Source organism: Lethenteron reissneri, chromosome 24, assembly GCF_015708825.2.
Source record: "Lethenteron reissneri isolate LAM-NWPU_2019-01 chromosome 24, ASM1570882v1, whole genome shotgun sequence".
Taxonomy (NCBI): Eukaryota; Metazoa; Chordata; class Hyperoartia; order Petromyzontiformes; family Petromyzontidae; genus Lethenteron; species Lethenteron reissneri.
Genome location: NC_083802.1, coordinates 5,997,132 through 6,016,430, shown reverse-complemented (window position 1 = coordinate 6,016,430; position 19,299 = coordinate 5,997,132). Strand labels below are relative to the sequence as shown.

At 46.2% G+C, this 19,299-nt stretch overlaps 1 protein-coding gene across 8 annotated transcripts in view; it reads right to left on the bottom strand.

Annotated features, from left to right (window-relative positions):
• The window catches only part of LOC133346460 (integrator complex subunit 14-like), a 102,551-nt gene that overhangs the window by 60,157 nt on the left and 23,095 nt on the right, over positions 1-19,299 (bottom strand). For all 8 annotated transcript variants that reach the window (XM_061558035.1, XM_061558040.1, XM_061558036.1 and 5 more), the window contains one exon: positions 7,885-8,029. In XM_061558035.1, the coding sequence (XP_061414019.1) occupies positions 7,885-8,029 (145 nt within the window). The remainder of the gene's footprint in view (positions 1-7,884; positions 8,030-19,299) is intronic.

Below are 19,299 nucleotides of genomic sequence, written 5' to 3'. Positions count from 1 at the left end.
TTCATCCAACGTGGCACGACACATTTGTTCAGGTTACACGTGCTTTCACGAACCATCAGTGCAAGCCTCGAGGCTGCTGGAAGCTCTCCGCCACCCGTCCCCTGTGCGTTGCCAGTGGGCACACGCCGGCGACACCCGGGCAGCGAGCCCAGGCGACTCAACGCGATTTGCAGCTTAACCGCATTCGCTGCGACGCAGAGGCACACCTCCAGGCCAAGCCGCTCGCAAAATCAATGTAACGTCTGTAACCTGCCTTGAGGCAACGCTGCCGTGGTCGAATGGTTAGCCCACTGGACTTAACAATGCGGAGGTCACCGGTTCAACTCGACCTGCCAGCGCAGGCAGTTGAAACAAAAAGGGCAAGTTTCCTCCGTAACCTTCCCACCTCTTTACATCTGCCACACGCGACGTTCCGAGGTTGCGCGTGGCGGGGAAGCGTGGCCAGCGTGGAAGAGTAGACCAAAATTACCCCAAGAGGTGCTCTTTAGGGTTTACTCTTAGTCAAAGCCCTTTCACCAGTGGTGATGTCAGATAGGCGCCCTCTGGTCTAACACCGATTGAGACTCGGCTCGAAAGAAAGCTGTCTCTGGTGTGGACCAATCAGTTTCAAGGACAATGCATATATTATCAGAATATGTTTTTTAATTGCATTTTGACCACAAGTATTGTGGTTAATGTAGATATGATTCCTTGTAAAAGGTTCCAGTTTGGTGTTTGAACATCTCAACACCTGTTTTGTTGCCAGAAAAAAGGGGAAAACCTATTCTCAGGAATTGTAGAGTCGCACCTTTAACCTTTCCACCAGTAGTGAAGACCACAGACCCACTGTCCACCGGGGAATATTCTTTTCCGCAAGAATAATGCTTCACATCACAGCTGGCCAGGACCCCTCTGCGCACGATCATCGTTACATACAGCACACACGGTGCTACACCGTGGGGAATTGAAGTCGTGCCTTTTGTTCGAACATGTAAATGTGCTCTTGTGTGTGCCAACATACCCATCATTAACTTACAACATTTCTGTTGAAGTATCACATCCGGCCAGATGCTACTGTTGGCAGAGCCCTTGAATCGCAATTACAAGACCGTAAGTTCAAGTTATGGTTAGAGGTCAAATCAGCCCATCACGCCTCCAGAGTCGATAAAATAGGTATCGCTTTTTTGGAGAAGACAACTGTGTTTCGTCCTCTGGAAAACCATTCATCCACCATAGCAATGTGGAATTTCCACCACCAGTTTAAAGCTACCAGTGGTAATGATGAGCAAATGCCCAATGCTGATTGAGCATGTAGAGACAATTTTCGGAAAGAAAAATAATGTACGCTGGTGTGGGTACTCCCATCTCTCTTGCAGACATCTGACCAGTGGTGGAAGAGTAGGCCAACTAATCGTGAGAGGGGCTCTTTAGAGATCTCAAAACTAGAGTTTTTATTACTGCAAGAAGTGGTGTGAGCCAGTGACGATTACGTTGTTTTATAGGCTAATATTGCCTCATGTTTTCATCTTAAATTATCATTATGACAGCCCTCGTTATATTTAGTCGTGATATGAATGCTTTTCATAAATATGATTCAACTCTTTCAAATGTTTTACAATTGACCCTCAACGGTAATTATATCGGTAGGATGGTAAATAGGAAGCATAATATAGTCGTCATATATTTACCATTAACATGACAGCAAATGATCAATTTGCAAAACAATTGGGAAGTCATCCATCCGGTCTCATAAAGATTATTACCAATAGAGAAGTCATAAACACGATTAACAATGTAAAAAAAAAATATATAAGTTCAACAATGTAATTAAAACCAATGTTTGAACAATAAATCTTTAGGGCATGAAAAATTGTCATGCAGTATAACACGTGCAATATCGGTGTTAAAATGCTTAATTAGCACATTCCGCTTAATAGGCCTGTGACAATTCCCTCGTGATTTTGAAGAATTGTCGCAATGTTGGGTCCAGATTGAATTCCAAATTAATTTTTTTAGTTGCCTGAAGTGAATATGGCAGCCTCCAGTGGCTGCAGGGGTCACGTGACCCCACGTTACGCGTGAGGCCGACGAGTGGGAAAGAGTAGATATTTACGCTCACCATTCGATATCATCAGCAAAGAGAATCGATTTTATCCGATTAAGTGGTGCATCGCTACACCGCCACTGTGTAAACACTTTACGTTAAAATACACATTTGTACTCGACTAATTTGGAGATTCTCCCCACTGTTAACACTCACAAACAAATTTCGATTTAAAGCTTTCGTGACTGCAGGGATTCATCTTCTTGGTTCTTTCGGTAAAGTCACGTAGAAGGGAAATATTAATGTTATATTTTTATTATTTTATTATTATTTCCCTTCTACGTGACTTTACCGAAAGAACCAAGAAGACTCACAAGTGAGACATGCGGCGGTTCAACAAAGGAAATATAATAGGAATATAAAAATCAAGGTGAAGGCGCAGCCTTGCAAGTGCATGCTCACGCCAGTGTTAGAGGAGCTCCGCTCGAGGGAGCTCTAGAGCCCCTCCCCCCCCCCAGGGGATTTTGGCCTACTCTTCCACACTGACCAATGGTCTTGGAATAGGTGCGAATACCCACACGTGACCCCGTGCCACCGCACGAGACCTACAGATTGGCCATCTGTGTTGAAGCCATTTATAACCGATTATCACGGTTGGCTACGTACGGTGCGAAAGAAGTTCAACATACATACAACTGCCCCGCGCATTGGCGATCGAACCTGACAATTTTTGCGTTGCACGTCCAGCGGCACCATGACCATCACACCACAGCGGCATCCTTCAGCAATAAGATAAAGCACTGCCATTCATTAGCTCCAGTAATTATTCTGTGCAATGCAGAATAACATCTAACGAGCCTTTAGCCCGTCCAAGGACGGGTGTATTGCAGTAAATCTGAAACTTGCAAGAGAAAACCAGACCGCGACGTGATATTCATTGCATCCATTTGTGTGCAATTTGTAAGGTCGCGGATATGGACTGACGTTGTGCATTGGAAGTGACATACGGTGCCGCACCGTGGTACCACACATGGAATATGCACATTGCACAATCTACTGGCTGGATGAGGGTCGGCCAACACTTGAGTCTCTTCGTGGGGGTTATTTGGCCGTACGTCCAATATTCTTAGGTTTTTTTTCCTACGTGACTTTACTGAATAAACCTAAGAATATGAATCCTTGCAGTCACGAAAGCTTCAAATCTAGAATTCGTACGTCCAATGACAGATTTTCTGCACTGCCCTTTGCTGCCCACCGTGTAGCCCCACAGACTTTCACACGTGTGATGCATGGTGGACCCCCTCTCAAGCACTATCCAGGCATAAGCCCACTTAGCCGAAGAGATCTGATGAGACCCGGTGCATTACGAGTGATTAGCTCCGTAGCCACACGTGAGATGTGCGGTGCCACCTACGTGACGATTGGCTCCAACTGTCCCAGACTTTAAACAGCTCGACAAGTTACGTGCGGCGCCGTGTTGCCATGAATACATTCAAAGCGAGAAATGCGGAGAAACAGTCCGTGAACCAAATTATATTCAGGCACAATTCATACTTTGCAAATTTAATAATTAGGCCTCTTAACATGGAAGTCCTGGGCGCGACTCATTAGCGACTCAAAATCTAACGTCAGAGCAGACTGGAAACGGCGTATTACACATTCATGCTCAACGAGTATTCTAATAATGGCTTTATGAGACTACAGATGGTACAAGGGCAGCGTCAAGCCTCCAGCTTCAAGCCGACAAAAGCATATCGTGCCATGCAGCTCAAGCAAATTGGACAGTTCATTGTCGGCTGTACAAAAGAATATGGAATGCTCCTCAATGACTTCGACAGAAAGAAAATTAAAATACCGCACGAATGGCAATGGAGTGAGAGTGGTGGTACAGCGGTGAGTGCACCGCGCTGCCAACAAACAGCGATCCAAGTTTCATCTCCCAGGCACGACTAATGATAATGATAACACTGGTCAACAAAAAAAAACATTTTTTTCTGGCCTGGACTTTTGCAGCTGTTTTAGACTAATTTCAGGGTGCTGATTCCAAATCTGATCTCAGATTTGCTCTATCACATCTCATTTTTATGCTATCGGTATACCCCATTTTCATTGATTTTACCCGAAATTAACTCTGTCACTTATGATTGCAAGTTGTTGCGAGTCAGTGACTGCTTTAGTGTTAAAATATGGTGCTGTATTTTTAGGATAGTGTGTTTATAATATCATTTTATGTAGATATCCACATTTATTTAATATTTTTCTTCTGCAGCTTTTATTTAAAATGCAATATTTGATATCTCAAAAACCTGATGTGATAGACAAAAACTGATTTGGAATCAGCACCCCAAAATTACCTTAAAACCGTTGAAATACCTTATGCCAGAAAAAGTGTGTTGACCAGTGTTATCTAAACCGGTCCTGGCCTCCGCTCTTTACACACTGAACAGTGTGGTGAAGAATGGTTGAGCAACCCGCAAAACCGATACGGTGTGGAGAGGACTTCATCTAGCAGTGGATGGATTAAAGGCTGTACGTGAAAGGAATTTTTTTTAAAGGCAATGGGAAATAAAAAGACTGCATTTATTATAAACAACTTGTGTGTCTCTCTGTGTCGGCAAACGCATTTGTTATCACACTGCACTACAATCCCCACGGCAGTGATTTGATTCCTAACCACGCACGGCATCGGCCGCGCATAGTATCAAACCGGTGCTTGACAGAAAAAGCCAGCGCTGACCACATCACCCCGGTGCCAACCTTCCTAGGTGCTCGCCAACAGCACTCAGCCCGACGGTCGATAAGGCGAGATGGGAGATCCTCGTCGTTAAATACGCTCGGATGGAGACAACATTTACAGACGGCGTTAAAGAAGGCCGCATTTGCTCAGCGTGTGCAGAGGCCACATCCGGTGCCACCCCTTGCCTCGAGAGGGGCCACCAGCAGCTACAATCGGGAGTTGGCCGAAAGTCAAAAAAGCAGCTTGAGCAGCTGCATTGTACGGAAGATTATTTTTATGCTTGGATAATCCCTTTATAAGCAGTGTCATGCAATTAAAAAAAGGCTTATCGGCTCCATGTAATTCTGCGCAAATAAGCCAAGCCGTCAAAACAAACGTCTGCTTATTGCGACCGTGTATTTGTTTCTGCGCGCATTTAGAAGCATATTAAGTAACGTAAAAAAGTTTTTTCCCCGTCAACGCTAATGGCCCGTTGGCCGATAACAAAAGATGAAACTGGTGGAAGCCGCTGTTTTATAATTGGAAAATAAAAATGAACTTGCACGCGAGCGCGCGGTACCCGTGGCTCTGTGAAAAGATCATTGAAACGACCATCAAAAGCACTTCCACCAATAACGCCTTTGACTCGCGGTTGTCTTCTAACAGGCGTGGCGACAAACACGGGACGCGTCGCTCTGGGGACTGAGCATGAAGCCGGGATCTGTGACATGAAAAACAGAAAAGCGCGCACACAAAAGGGAGCGGCAGAGTTTACATCGTTGAAGGCGGTGGCAAAAAAGCCGTCCAAATTTGCCCAAACTGAAATTTGCTAAGCCGGGCCAACGCCCGAGAGGGAGGAAGACCATCATACGGCACTCGTCGCACTTGTTCAGAGTACGATTGTGGAAATAAACATCGCACGTAAAGCGTCTGTGTGTGTGTGTATATATTGGTGAAAATAATGTCCGCAGATGGCACGCGGCGTATGTAGTTGCACAGAGCAACGGAGGCACCTCGCCCCGTGCGAGCCGGTGATTGAGCGCAGCGTGCATCGACCCAGTGCCAGGTGCGCCATTCTAAACGGCTGCTGAGCACGAATTTGGCAAAATTATACGGAGTGCATTTGCCGTACATGGCGCGAAGAGGAAATAATACCGTTTAGGGATGAGAATTCGCGTGGCTTTTGCCTAGAGCGTTGCTGTTCGAGATTAAGTGTAATTTTAATGCAGATTAAAGGAAAAGACGTGGCAATTACTTAAAGCTTAATTTTTTGCGAATTTACCTGCAGATTTTATAAATGACACAACAGTGTGTGTGTGTGTGTGTATTCAGCACACTAAGCATGGTCAAACGACTGCAACTGCTTTCACTTATCGGATTTATAATGAAACATCACAAGGAGCCATGCCAATGTGCACGGGGCGCCACGGTGGCTAGGAGATGTTAACTCCCTCACCTGGTATGCAGGAGGTCGTGGGTTCGATCCTGACACCGACACCTGTATATTTGGAGATTTCATGCTCTCCCCGTGTTCGCGTGGACTTTTCTCAAGGTCCTCTGGTTTTTCCCTCCACATTTTTAGAAACAAGCGTTCGAAAATGTGGCTGCTGTAAATGATCACGTGATATGCCACTTAGTTGAGTTATCATTTATGACCAGGTCACTTCTGAAATAGAGCTATACAGCTCAGTAGGACCTAACCTTGCATAATAAAAACAGTTTAGTTTAGTAATTTAGTTTACATGCACACATGTAAGAAATAAAATCACCGTTATTCATGGAATGCGGACCATGCATCTATGTCCTTTTACATTACTAAATATCTCTCACCAACTCCAGACTTAAAAAACACAATATAACGTTCATGATGTCTTGTTATTTCAAAGAGAGAGCAAGAGAAAGAGCTGAACATATCGAATGAATCCTGAACCTGCCACAGAGACGGCCATCTGGAACTGTTTCACGGGGCCCAGTGTTGTTGTCCAGTGATTGACATTTGGTGGTGGTGGCAGCTGTTTGACCAAGTGTGAATTTTAAAAGCGAGTCGCTGCCCAAAGAAACGAATAGATGTAATTTGGTTTAATTATCAAAAACAATATCGAATTGCAGAAGTGCTGCAATTTTCAATCGAGTCTCTGTAAAGAGAACATTTCAATTTAACCTCTGAAATCCTGGCTTTGGCTTCACAGAGCACTGCGCAGCCGCTATTAGAGGTCTCAAATTCCCCTCCGTGTGTGCATGTCATGACTTATCCTGGGTCACGGAGGGCTACACTTGTGAATGGGAGTTGCACAAGATCCAGGAGTCGCTTTGCATTCTTTACTGAGGGTATAAATACATCTTACATGTTTCACTTGTATGTCACGATGCAGCTGTGACTAAAGTAACATAAATTTATTCCATTCCATTGTCAATCCACTGCTGGATAAAGGACTCCCCACACCATGTCGGCCATGAGGGTTTTCTGGCCGTATTTCACCACGCTAGTCAGTGCGGATTAGTTAGGGAGAGGACTCAAACTGGTTCAGATATTTCACATCACCGACGTCAGCCATGGCTGGGAATCGAACTCATCGCTGGTTTCATCGCACACCTCGCGAACAACCGTTCCACCAATTCGGTGAAAGTTATACCAGATGACTCGAGCGTAAAACAGATGATGAGGGCAGCGTGGTTTCCCCAATGACGCTCTCCCTGTCTTCACATATCAGCAACGCAACACTTAGCCGTGTAACGCAGCCATACCATGGCGACGTCAGAGAGGTCACGATGTGCTACAACGTCACGGTCGCACCACGGGGAGTGACCCCCCCCCCCCCCGCTCTCCACGACAAAGCTTCAAACTCACGTCCAATGGCCTGCGGTGCTCGCACGTGGTGCCCCTCGACAACACAACGCCCACTCGTCGCTCCCTCCGGCGTGTTTTTGGATAGTACCGCATGTTCGTTCAGCACCACGGCTGACATTTTCTCCCCCACGTGCCGGAAGCTTCTCCTGTCACGAGCTCCCCGACAATCTCCCAGCACGCGCGGCACAACCCGAAAACACGTCGAAGAGCCGTAGAGCGCAATCGTGGAAGCGAGACCCGCTTGCTTCTCTGGGCGTGTGTCCCTTCCGTGGGGGGGGGGGGGGTGTCGCTGCTTACCCGAGCTGCACAAGAGCCACCATGCCCTCCACCTTGAGGCTGCCGTGCAGAAGCACGCAGAACGACGGCAACTTGCCTGCGCTGGTCACCGCGGAGCTCTCCTCCTCGGGCTCCTCCGGGGTGCCGCCAACACCTTCCTCGCTCTCTGTGGCCGCGAGGGAGGGGGGAGAGGGAGGGGCGAGGGTTGATAAACTACTGAGATGTGATTCAGGGTTGCGATTCCATTCAAGAATATAATTTTGTCTTATTTATAAAGTGTCGTTTTTATTGTTTCTCAGTTTTTTTGGGGTTTCAGAAGCGGCGATGTCATAGGTTCATGGAGGAGGATGGATCATTTGATTGTATATTTTGTCATTGATATCTTCGTCGTCAGCACCAGCCATAGTTGGATGAAGGCCTCCCCAAGCTATCACCACCACCACTTCTCACAATCCTGCCATGTAATATTCCACCCAGCACCTGTACATGAACTGATTTCATCACTCCATCTCCTGGGTGGTCTATGCTCCCCGACGACACCTTCCACCCCATAGAGTTCACACAACCGTAAATAACCAGATCTCGGAGGTGTGGTACACAACATTTCACGTGCACGTGAGAATCGATTTTAAGTCGACGAGTCAAATCATCGCCACTCGCCTACCAACATATCAAGTGCAGCAAGAGGAGCATAGCATCGCTACACCATGCCCCGAGCGCCCTGTAATCCGACAGGATGTGGCTATAGTCGAGGTGTGACCTTGAATGCGTCGCTGCGGCTCACCCATAAACGTATTGTGAGAACTTGGCAGATTTTCACTTGGCATAGATATCCTCAGAACGTATTATCTAGGCTGTCTCTCTTCAGAAGTTGTCGCGTGAAATTGTCAGATTTTGTCATTTCACGTGGAGCTTGAGAAACATTTACTAGACGCTGCATTGCAGGTACGTTGTTGTTATTTCTTTTTTCAAATCACTTTTGTGCAACGTAGACCTGTTATTCCCGAGTACTTAATGCGAGGGCAATTGTAAAAATTGCAAGATGCGTTGGACATGCACGTAAATAATAATAATCAACTGCCTCGAAACGTACGCCTGGCGTAGACATTCAAGTCAGCCGCAATACGTCAGATTTTTTTTGCAGCCGGCAGGGAAATGACTCAACGGAAGGTAAAGTAAATTTGGCCACATTTCAGCAATCTTATCTCGACTCCGCAAACAGGAGTGAACGGACAAGTACAACAACAACAACAACCGCCATTCGTCACTAAGTGGCTGTGACGTCGCTTGTGCCAGGCTACGTGCGCTTTGAGGCCACGTGCAGTGTCGAAGGCTCGCTGCTGGCAAGGAGGTCACGGGACAGACCCAGGTGCCATATGGGTTGACCGACCGCGATGACTGACAGATTCAGTCAGTCAACACAGAGAGACGTACTCACGTTCCTTGACAAGCATTGTTGAGGAATAAACTCTCACCAACTCTGAACCGCTGCCCCGAACACCCAAAAACAAAGGCAGTGGCAGAGAGAGGGGGGGGGCCCGGGGCACGGTGGGAACAACGTGTCCTGGAGCCCCGGGTGGTTCCTGCTGCCAGCTCCACCCCCCCCCCCTCTTCCCACTGCGCCCGCGCCTGACAGGCGGCCTCTGGACTCCCTCCAACAGCCGCGCGCCTGCGGGTGGAGGACACCGCCACCGCGGCACTCCCCGTACGCTTCTCTGGCAGGGCACACAGCTGGAGGCAAAGGTGGGGCCCTGCAATCGCCCAACTCGGGGCGCTGCCGGCAGAAGCGACCCCGCACGGAGTGAGCTCGAGAGAGAGCCCCCCCCCCCCCTCTATATATATGTATTAAAAAAGTGGGGTGCTTTGCCTACTCTTCTAAGCTGGTCAGACACCACCTGCCGATCGATTGGCTAACTACGGTGGATCGATTTATACCGCTGGGTGGACAGAGGCGGGGGCGGGGAGTGTGTCATTTAAGAAGCTAGGCAGAATGTTGTCAACTGCCACGCCCGGAGATTGAATCTCTGAAGCAGTTTTAACTCTGCCGTTTTGATGGCGATACACACAAAGCCACATAGAGCGTGTGTCCGTGTCCGTGTGGCGAGCATTGGCGGTGCATCTGCCAGTCATCTCAGTCAGTCAACCCATGGAGCCTGGCGCTGCCGCGTGACCTCCTTGCCAGCAAGCGAGCCGCCGACACTTCGCGTGGACACGGAGTGCACCTGGCCTGGCACAAGCGCCGTGGGGACGTCACCGCCACTCGGGGACGAATGGAGGTCGTCGTCGTCGTTGTTGCAACAGTGTAGTAGCTAGCGCACTGCGGACACGGTGACCTGGGCTCGAGACCTGGCCACGTCTAACTCGAATGGCAAATTATATCTGAACCATTCCTAGGCAAACTTCCCTCTACGCCAAACCACATTGACCAGCTTGGTGAAGTATGGCCATTCAACCGCCACAACTGACATGGGAAGGCCTGCGTCCAAGAGTGAATTGATGAAGAGTCCGGTATGAAGCAGAGGTGGAGCAAAAAACCCCATGCTTGAAATGCACTCATTTCACTCGGCTACCATTTTATGAATTGCATTGCGTTTGGAAGCAATTCTTATTGAGAACGTTTTCGTTCGATCGGATTTTTTGGGTGGCACTGCGGCTTGAGCAACTTGACTCGTGATGGAAAAGTTGAGAGTTCACATTTCCAGTCGAGGGTCGTCTCGGCCCATCGTAGGTGGGAAATCAATGGTGGCTATCCTACGAAGAGACAGACCCATCCCATAAAGAATGGAGCATTTCCAATACCAGCACATTACGGCCATCACTGGAAGTAAGCACAGCTCCGTGCTTATTTGATCGGGAAGAGATGCTTCCTCAATATATACACAAACACAATATTATGATGTTACCGTGGTCGTAACGCTTAGCACACTGGACTTGCGACCCAGAGGTCGCCAGTTCAATCTCCAGGCGTGGCAGCTGAAACACTGGAGATACATTTATTTAATTCCCCCTACTGCCTGATGGGGTAAAGTGTCAGTCCTCCCACCTTTTACAAAAGGTCTGGCCAGCCTACAAGAGAAGTCCAAACACTTTCAAAAAGGGGCTCTCTCAGAGCCGATTCGATTCGAGGTCGTTCTGCCAGCAGTGGAGTGAGAAAGCAATTGCAGGGCTGCACCTTTACATTTTTTCAGCTGGTAAAGCACGCTTTACCTTACCTACTAAAATCTGACCACGCTATCCAGCGAATGGTGCTTAAAAAAAAACTACATACAACATGTACTTTTTTTATAAATCACACTTTTCCTTCGTATAATACAAAACGGTACATGCAACAACAACAAAATCCATAAAAAAAAAGAAAACACCATTTGAATACACCGACTTTTCCATATATATATTTAAATTTTAAAGGAGTTATTCTCCACGGACTTTGAAAGCAGGGACACGCATTAGGAATGCAGGTTAGGTGCAACACGCTCACGAAAATGGCAAGCCCACAGCAATCACACGTTCACGCCAGTGACAGGCAACCGCGCTCCCTTTCCTGCAGCCTGGCAAGCAGCCAGCCTCTTGCTAAGCACCTCATGGGTTCCCTTCATTAGCACGCATACTTTGCGAAAGGAAAATTAAAATGAAACAATTTACTGCTTCCAATTATTCTCCGCCGACGCTGGCGCAAAAACAACGCGTAACAATGTCACATGATCGTGCCACATTCTGCAAAGGTTTGCATTAGTGGCGCCGAAATTGCTTCAACTGCGTAGATTATTATTTCTCCATCTGGGTTATTAAGGCGTTTTCAGCAACCACAATATTATACGCCGTTCCTTTACCCACACTCGTTACCCAATTTGCGGTCTCCGAAATAATTTCCGTATCGCTTTGTGGGAGATCAGTTGCATCTTCTTGGTTCTTTCGGTAAATTCACGTAGAAGGGAAATAATAAATAATAAATTAAAACATAATTAAAAATAATTCTCACGACGTTTCGGCAACAACACAAGCAGCCGTCCTCAGGTGAGGACGGCTGCTTGCTTGCGTTGTAGCCGAAGCGTTGTAGCCGAAACGTCGTGATAATTATTTTTATGTTTTATTTTTATCATTTTATTATTTCCCTTCTACGTGACTTTACCGAAAGAACCAAGAAGATGAATCCCTGCAGTCACGAAAGCTTTAAATCGAGATCAGTGGCATGTTCAGATGGTGAGACTGGCCCCGGCCATAGTAATGTGGTGTTTCCACCAGGATGCTGGCTCGGTGCCACCATTGGCGATGAGCATCGGCGGGCCATGAACTTGAACAGGAAGTCGCTTTGACTCGACAACAAGAGTCGAACGCCCACAAACGACCTCAAGCGACGTAAATACCGCACAGTATACATAACGCCGCTTAATTTGTTCATTAAGGACAGCTCGCGGTAGGCACATAACAGGCCCATAGCTCAACGAGAACAAAGAATGAGCAAATGTTTGCTTGGTCACACTCCAAGCAGCCAGTGAGACAAATTCTACCTCCGGCGCCAAAAATCCCTGCAGAGATCCTCAATTACAGGATGTCGTCGAATGTCCCTTTGTGAGCACACTTATTTATTTATTTATACAGGTTTTTTTGTGTGTGTGTTCCACCCACCCAGCTTCGGCCTCAGCAATTCAAAGTGACAGAAGCCGGGCCAGAACTCGACTCGCTGGATAGCTGCCACCCTGTCTGACGGCAACGGTGAATTGGACCTCGCTATTCACAACTACTTCCATTAAATAAATAAAAAAGCCCAAAGGGGGTAGGAAAAAAAAATCCTGCCGTTCTCCAAGCCCGGCATCACAGACGAGACTCACATCGGACGGCGGTTCCCACTGCTGCTTTGGGCTGGGAGCCAGGGCCCGGGCGATGCCTGAGCAAGCCAGTCTGCGTCGTTCATTAGCTGCTGCGATAAATATCTGGCGCAGGCTCCCATCACACCCTACTCTGCCTGCCACGCTCGAATCGCCGCAAGAATTGCATTTTTTTTTTCTAATCGGTCAACAGAAATCTGTCTCGCCGTGTCTGAGGGACGCTTTGCGTCTGGCCAGGAGTCGTTGAGGAACATGGTTCGACTCGCAATTGAAAGGGTGCTTAGGCGGGTTGCTGAATAGGTACCACAATGTGGACAGACAACAGCAGTTGTTCTATCCAAAGATTTGCTCCCATGAGTATAAACGTGGAATTTCCACCACTGGTTTAGGGCACCAATGAAAATAATCCCCACCCACATGCTCATTTGTGCACGGGGACTCGTTGACCCTGATGTGATACTCATTGTATTTGTGTATTTTGATGATTATTTCATTAATTGTATTTTAGTATGTATAATAACAATTAAAGAAAATTGGGAAAGAATATTCACGTGCCAGTGTCACACCCAAAAGGGAATTAATTTTGCAATTTTCAGCAAGTGAGGAATAATCATCATTTCATTAGCAGCCAATTAAACGGTATGTAAATGTATTTGCAACAAAAACGTTCAATATGAAAGTTTTAAAGCAAACTAATTTGTGTCACCTTCATTCGGATGGCTTCTGCATCAAATCACTCTGGATTTGTGGGGAGGTTTTGATGACTGGAATGGGTCGCTTAGAGTTCTGGGCAGTTTGTAGGAAATTGACCATCTTCTTGGTTCTTTCGGTAAAGTCACGTAGAAGGGAAATAATAAAATAATAAAAATAAAACATAATAAAATATTCTGTTTCATTATTATATTTTATAAAAAATAAAACATAATTAAATATAGTTTAATTTTATATTATTTTATTATTTCCCTTCTACGTGACTTTACCGAAAGAACCAAGAAGATGAATCCCTGCAGTCACGAAAGCTTTAAATCGAAATTGACCATTTGTGAAGGACACAATCTGCTAAAAATGTGTGCGTGTGTGTATATACAACCCCAGGTTATGAGTAGGACATTATGTGTCCAAGTTATGGTTACATTTACATATACAGTGTAAATGACCGCAAATCATTATGGCAGGAGAACATGGAGTGTTTCTCTTGTAATAACAAGATAATGTATCTGCATGGCGTTTCCCTGTAAATATAACTGATGGCTGTAATGGCGTACATCATGATGTCCCCTTAATTTAACGCCAACCTCTGATAATGCGGTCACCTTTCGTGAGTGGTCCTTTGATATTATCCACCATTTATACAATGCATAAATCAAACCCATTAATTTCATAGGCAGCTCATAATCAGATAAAGCCTGTGCCACACACTTAGTTGCTATAGCTTAATATAGTACCCCCCCCTCCACTCGCTGTGCAGTTAGTGGTAAAACAAAGACATGAATTATATTCATATTTATTAATTACACCATGGAGACACGGAGGCAATTAGTGAACAAGAGCTTGCACTGCCTAATACATGATTTAACAAGATCATTATCTTTGGCCTGTTATTATGTTCTTGTGGCTTTTTTAAATTGTCTTTATTTTAACCATGTCCTCTGTCTCCTCGCGTAATTAAGTGCACTGCAAGCACTTGAAAAATCAATGCTGAGAGAAAACCAAATTGCACGTGCTGGAGGGTTGTGAATGCGTGGATGCGTGCCTAGCAACAACAAAAAACCCACCAGTTTAATGTAAATATTAATATGTTCGACAAACAAACCAAATGAGCAAACAACAAGCGTTCAAATTCAACCCCAAGAGCCGGTGGCAAATTTAGAGCATTGGACTAACCGAGTGCGGTGTTCTCATCCACAAGTTGGTGGGGTTAGGTAGGGTGCCTCCTCTCGTGGACGAGAACTTTAAAAGAAATTCGTTGCTGTTGTCGCTTTTGTTGGAACAAAACGCGAGCTCAACACAGCACGCAGCGCGGCTCGCATAACCGCGCGTCACATTCCCTGGGGGCACAGTCCCGACGCAATTGGAACGTATAAAGGAGTCGAGGTAAACAAAAGTGTCCCAACCACGTGAGCACACCACGTCAGGGGAGGGAGGGGCGAAGATGTAAATGTAAATGGGGAGAGGACGACGGGGGAGGGGAAGTATAACCAATCTAATGTGGGAGACTTAGGGCAGTGCAGGGTGGGGGTGCTTTAATATTTAACAAACCCACCTCACCTCTCCACTGCTCTCCCGATATCCGCCGTGGTTCAGCGTGATGTCCTAATTTCAGATAAAAGTGCTGGGAGCTGGCTCACTTCTTCGTTAGTTCCTGAAATTATTTTTTTCAATGTCCTGAAGAAGCTCGCAGCGCATGGAGGGAAATGCCGGGACATCGTGTGGAACACCACGTGGTACGGCCTGATAACATACCTGAGTACAACCACGAAAACTAGAAACATCCATGAAGCAATACTTGACCAAACGCCCAGCTTGTTAGATAGCTCTAGATTCATGAATTGAAATTAAAGAAAAACAAAGTAAAATGTAAAAATATTAAAATTAAGTGATCATTCCAGGAGATCAAGTCAAGAAATAAAAAATAAACACAATTTGGCTCACGATTTCCTGGCACTGTTAACGGTAAATACAAATCTAAACCGATTATTGATATTCTTGCAGACTTGAACACAATATGTAATGTACAACGTTCCAATAGGGTGTTGAGTTTCTCCAGAGTTTCACCCAGCCAGCTATTGTGATACTGTAATCTAGGGAGACTATTAGGGAAAGTGTTGTTAGTGAATGAGAAGATAGTATTTCAATACACGAACAAATACAAACATCTCCTATATAGCATTCAAGAAACTGCTGGGGCAAGTACTGTAAGCTAGCACCTATGAAACCCGGCATGACACACAAGAGGGTGGGTAGTCAAAACCACGCTCAGCCACCTTTGTCTCTCTAGTGCCGATATTCACACGCCGCACCAGGTACTCATTTAAGGCTGAGTCGACCTAGGAGAGGCCCAGGACATTGTTAATGGTCATTAACCCCTCCACCGCCATTCCCGCACACGCAACAAAGGGTGACTCTTTGATGAGTAAACCAAGCCGGCAACCAGCCCATCCTAGAGATGGGGTTGTACGTCTTTCTAAAACCACAATTCCTCTTAACAACTGCACCAGACGAGCCAAGGAACGGAACGCGTCTGAAACGTCACCCAAACGTGGAGATGGAGTGATGAATTCAACTAATGTGCAGGCACTAGATGATTATATCACGAGATTGCGAGAGATGGTGGCGGATTTGGAGAGGGGGGCGATAAAGCCTTGTTATGCTCCTGACTCCACCGCCCAGTGGCCTTCAACCCCATCGCGCTTACCCGGTGAACGAACAGCTCCATTGCACGTAAAAAGTACGGATAATGCCACACTGCTTTCTCTCCTCGTTTTTCAAACTGTTTACAACTCTCAAACCAAAAAATATCACGGGAGAGTATTGATATTTTGCACGGAACTCTTGATGTATACCAGGTTAGGATGTGTTTTTTTCCCCTAAAATAAGATGTACTTTATAATATCAATATCGCATCAAATGTGTGATTAAGTAACAGCCCCTTGGTCGATCGATTGCTGGATGAAGGCCTCTCCATGCCGTGGCTGTCGGAGTGATTGACCGTTGCTTCCAAACGCTGAAGAGTGCAGATTACTGAAAGGGGATTCCAGGACCAGTTCACAAAAAAACATCTCTCACCAGTGGCGTTATAAGGGGCCGTCCATAAATGACGTCACGCGATTTTGGACGATGTTTTACCCCCCCCCCCCATCGTCACACGGCGTCACAAAAAGTCAGACCCCCCCTCCGCTCAAAAATGAAACATGCTTCAGATCGCTTTAAACTATTGTCATTGTAGTGCGTGTTTAATGTGCCGCTGCACTCTGATGTTGTAGGAGAAAACATTTAATAAAAAGTATATTTAATTAAGTAGAACGTGTTGTCTATATTTACTTAAAGTTGCGCATTTTGATATGACTTCACATTTCTCAACCCCCCCCCCCCTCGTCACACATCGTCACAAATGTCTGACCCCCCCCCCCTAGGTGCGTGACGTCATTTATGGACGGCCCCTAACCCAGATCACCGAGTTTATAGCGCAGTGTGCTAATAACTGCAGTGCCGCTATAACCTTCATCAAATGCATGCCGGGTGGATTCTTGGCCGATTCAATTGTGACCAATGAACTGGGTACGGTTGAAACGTACGCACCCAGATTATTTACAGATGCAAGGTATGGTCCATCGCCTGGTATGCAGGAGTTCGTGGGTTCGATCCCGACCACGACGCCTGCACATTGGCAGTTCGGGCATTCTCTCTCCTTGTGGTTGCTTGCATTTTGTCTCCGGCCCCTCCGGTTGTGCGCTCCACATTTACAAACCTGCGGTCAGATCATTTGGCTGCCACTATAAACGCGCACACGTGATGAGAAGCCATGCGTGGCCAAGTCACTTCTGCTAAAGAGCCATGTGGCTCAGTGAGCTTTACCTGCCGAAATAAAAGAACACATAACACGGTACAAATAAGCCATGTTAATAATCCCCGAGACACCAAATAACCTTGCCCGTGTCAGTGGTAAACAATTAGTGGCACAAGCACTCCACTAGGGGGCGATGCGAGCACTCGTAACGGTCGGAAAACACTGGGGGGGGGGGGGGGGGGGGCGTTCGGAGCGCTATTGCTGGTGTCTGTGCGACACCCACTGGCAGACATCGGCGGAGAGGTTTCGTAACAAATCGCCAAAACCACACAACTCCTCGGCCAGCGAAGCACTATTTCCCACGAGTTGATGAATTGGTCACGATTTAATTGAAGAATCAGTTATTTCCGAGCTTGTTTGTAGCAAGCCCACACGTGACGGGTAAAATCCATCATCGTGGCAGAACATCAGCGCAGGGCCGGAACGTCACGTGGTTTTCGAGAAACACGCACAGAAACGCGGACAACGTGCATTCAGCCTCGTGCATTATGCAACGGCCATCAACAGTTCAGGAGCTGTTGATGGATTTTGATGAATGCTTTTTGTTTGTATCGTCCCATTAGTACTGGCCCATCCCGACTGTTCTGTTTCTATGGCCTTGTTTGTTCTCTCCCATCCGTGCCACCTCCTCGTCATGTTCGCCTTATTCATTCTGACCATTGGCCCGAAGAAAACACGTGCGGAACATTTGTTGGGATCGAAAATAATTGATTCACGCACGCATTGCACGACGGTGGTGTATCACAAGAATCAATTTGAATTATTCATGAATCATTACATTCCCGTCGTCAGGTTTTTTTTTATTTCACCAACAGAAGGAAGTGTATCCATAATATAGGTTTTTTTTAGGCTAAATCGCGTAAATATAGAAATGTGTCGTTAAACCCGCCACCACCCGACACAACTAACTGGGTGTGTACCCTTACTAGTTGGCTGTGTCGGGTGGTAGCGGGTTTAACGACACTTATATATTTACGCTATCTAACCCAAAAAATACCTCTATTATGGATGATATTGGTCGCGAAAGCCTACGTGTTAAACAGAAGGAAGTTTAGTCTGGGTTAATTGCTTGATTAGCCCAGGAACCAATCAACGACATCACCATCCACATTGGTCGTGAAGTCGGAAGCAATGTGTGAACTGGCAACCTTTGGAGTGAGCAACATCTACACGTGGAACGTTTTGAGTATGGGACCGCTTGTGGCTTATTGTGGTCACTATGACCCACACGAGTGCACAACGGGCAAGACGGATTGGCATTGTTGCGTTTCATTTTGCTGTCGAACTTTTACAAGCTCAACAACAATGGAGCAGCACACACTGTGGATTAACAGTGTTAAAAAAAAGAGACAACTCAAGAATCACATTCCGGTTTAGCATTCCTAAGACCCCCATGCCATGTAATCCACTGACTTTTAAGGTGCTGGAAGATTTACAAGCGAAAGCGATGATTCATGAATTACCAGGTGTCTTTGCCAGAAAGTTAAATTTCCACTGACAAATTCTGGCACATGCATATCGCTAGATTAATCTCGCAGATTCTTCATCCTTATGCAGGCAGGTGAAATAGGCACAACACATTTTCCACCGCGGAAGATGTCCACTCCTGATCGAGCATTTTCTGCCAGACCAGACCTCCGATATGTGACACACAGACACAACCCTGCATACATTTGTGCATCTTCATAATCGGATAACTGCTGCGGCTCACAAATGTGTGTACACACTGATGACTCGTTTTACATAAATTACTTATCATACATTGGGAGCGGTGTTCCAAGTGGTTAGTGCAACGGAACTGTATTCCTGGTCATGGTTAACATCGGTGGCGAATGATACCTGAAGCAGCCCTCACCAGTATACAATGACCAGAATGATGCAATATGCTCAAACAACCTCCATGATTTCGATTTAAAGCTTTCGTGACTGCAGGGATTCATCTTCTTGGTTCTTTCGGTAAAGTCACGTAGAAGGGAAATAATAAAATAATAAAAATAAAACATAATAAAATAATGATACCTGAGAATTATTTTATAATGTTTT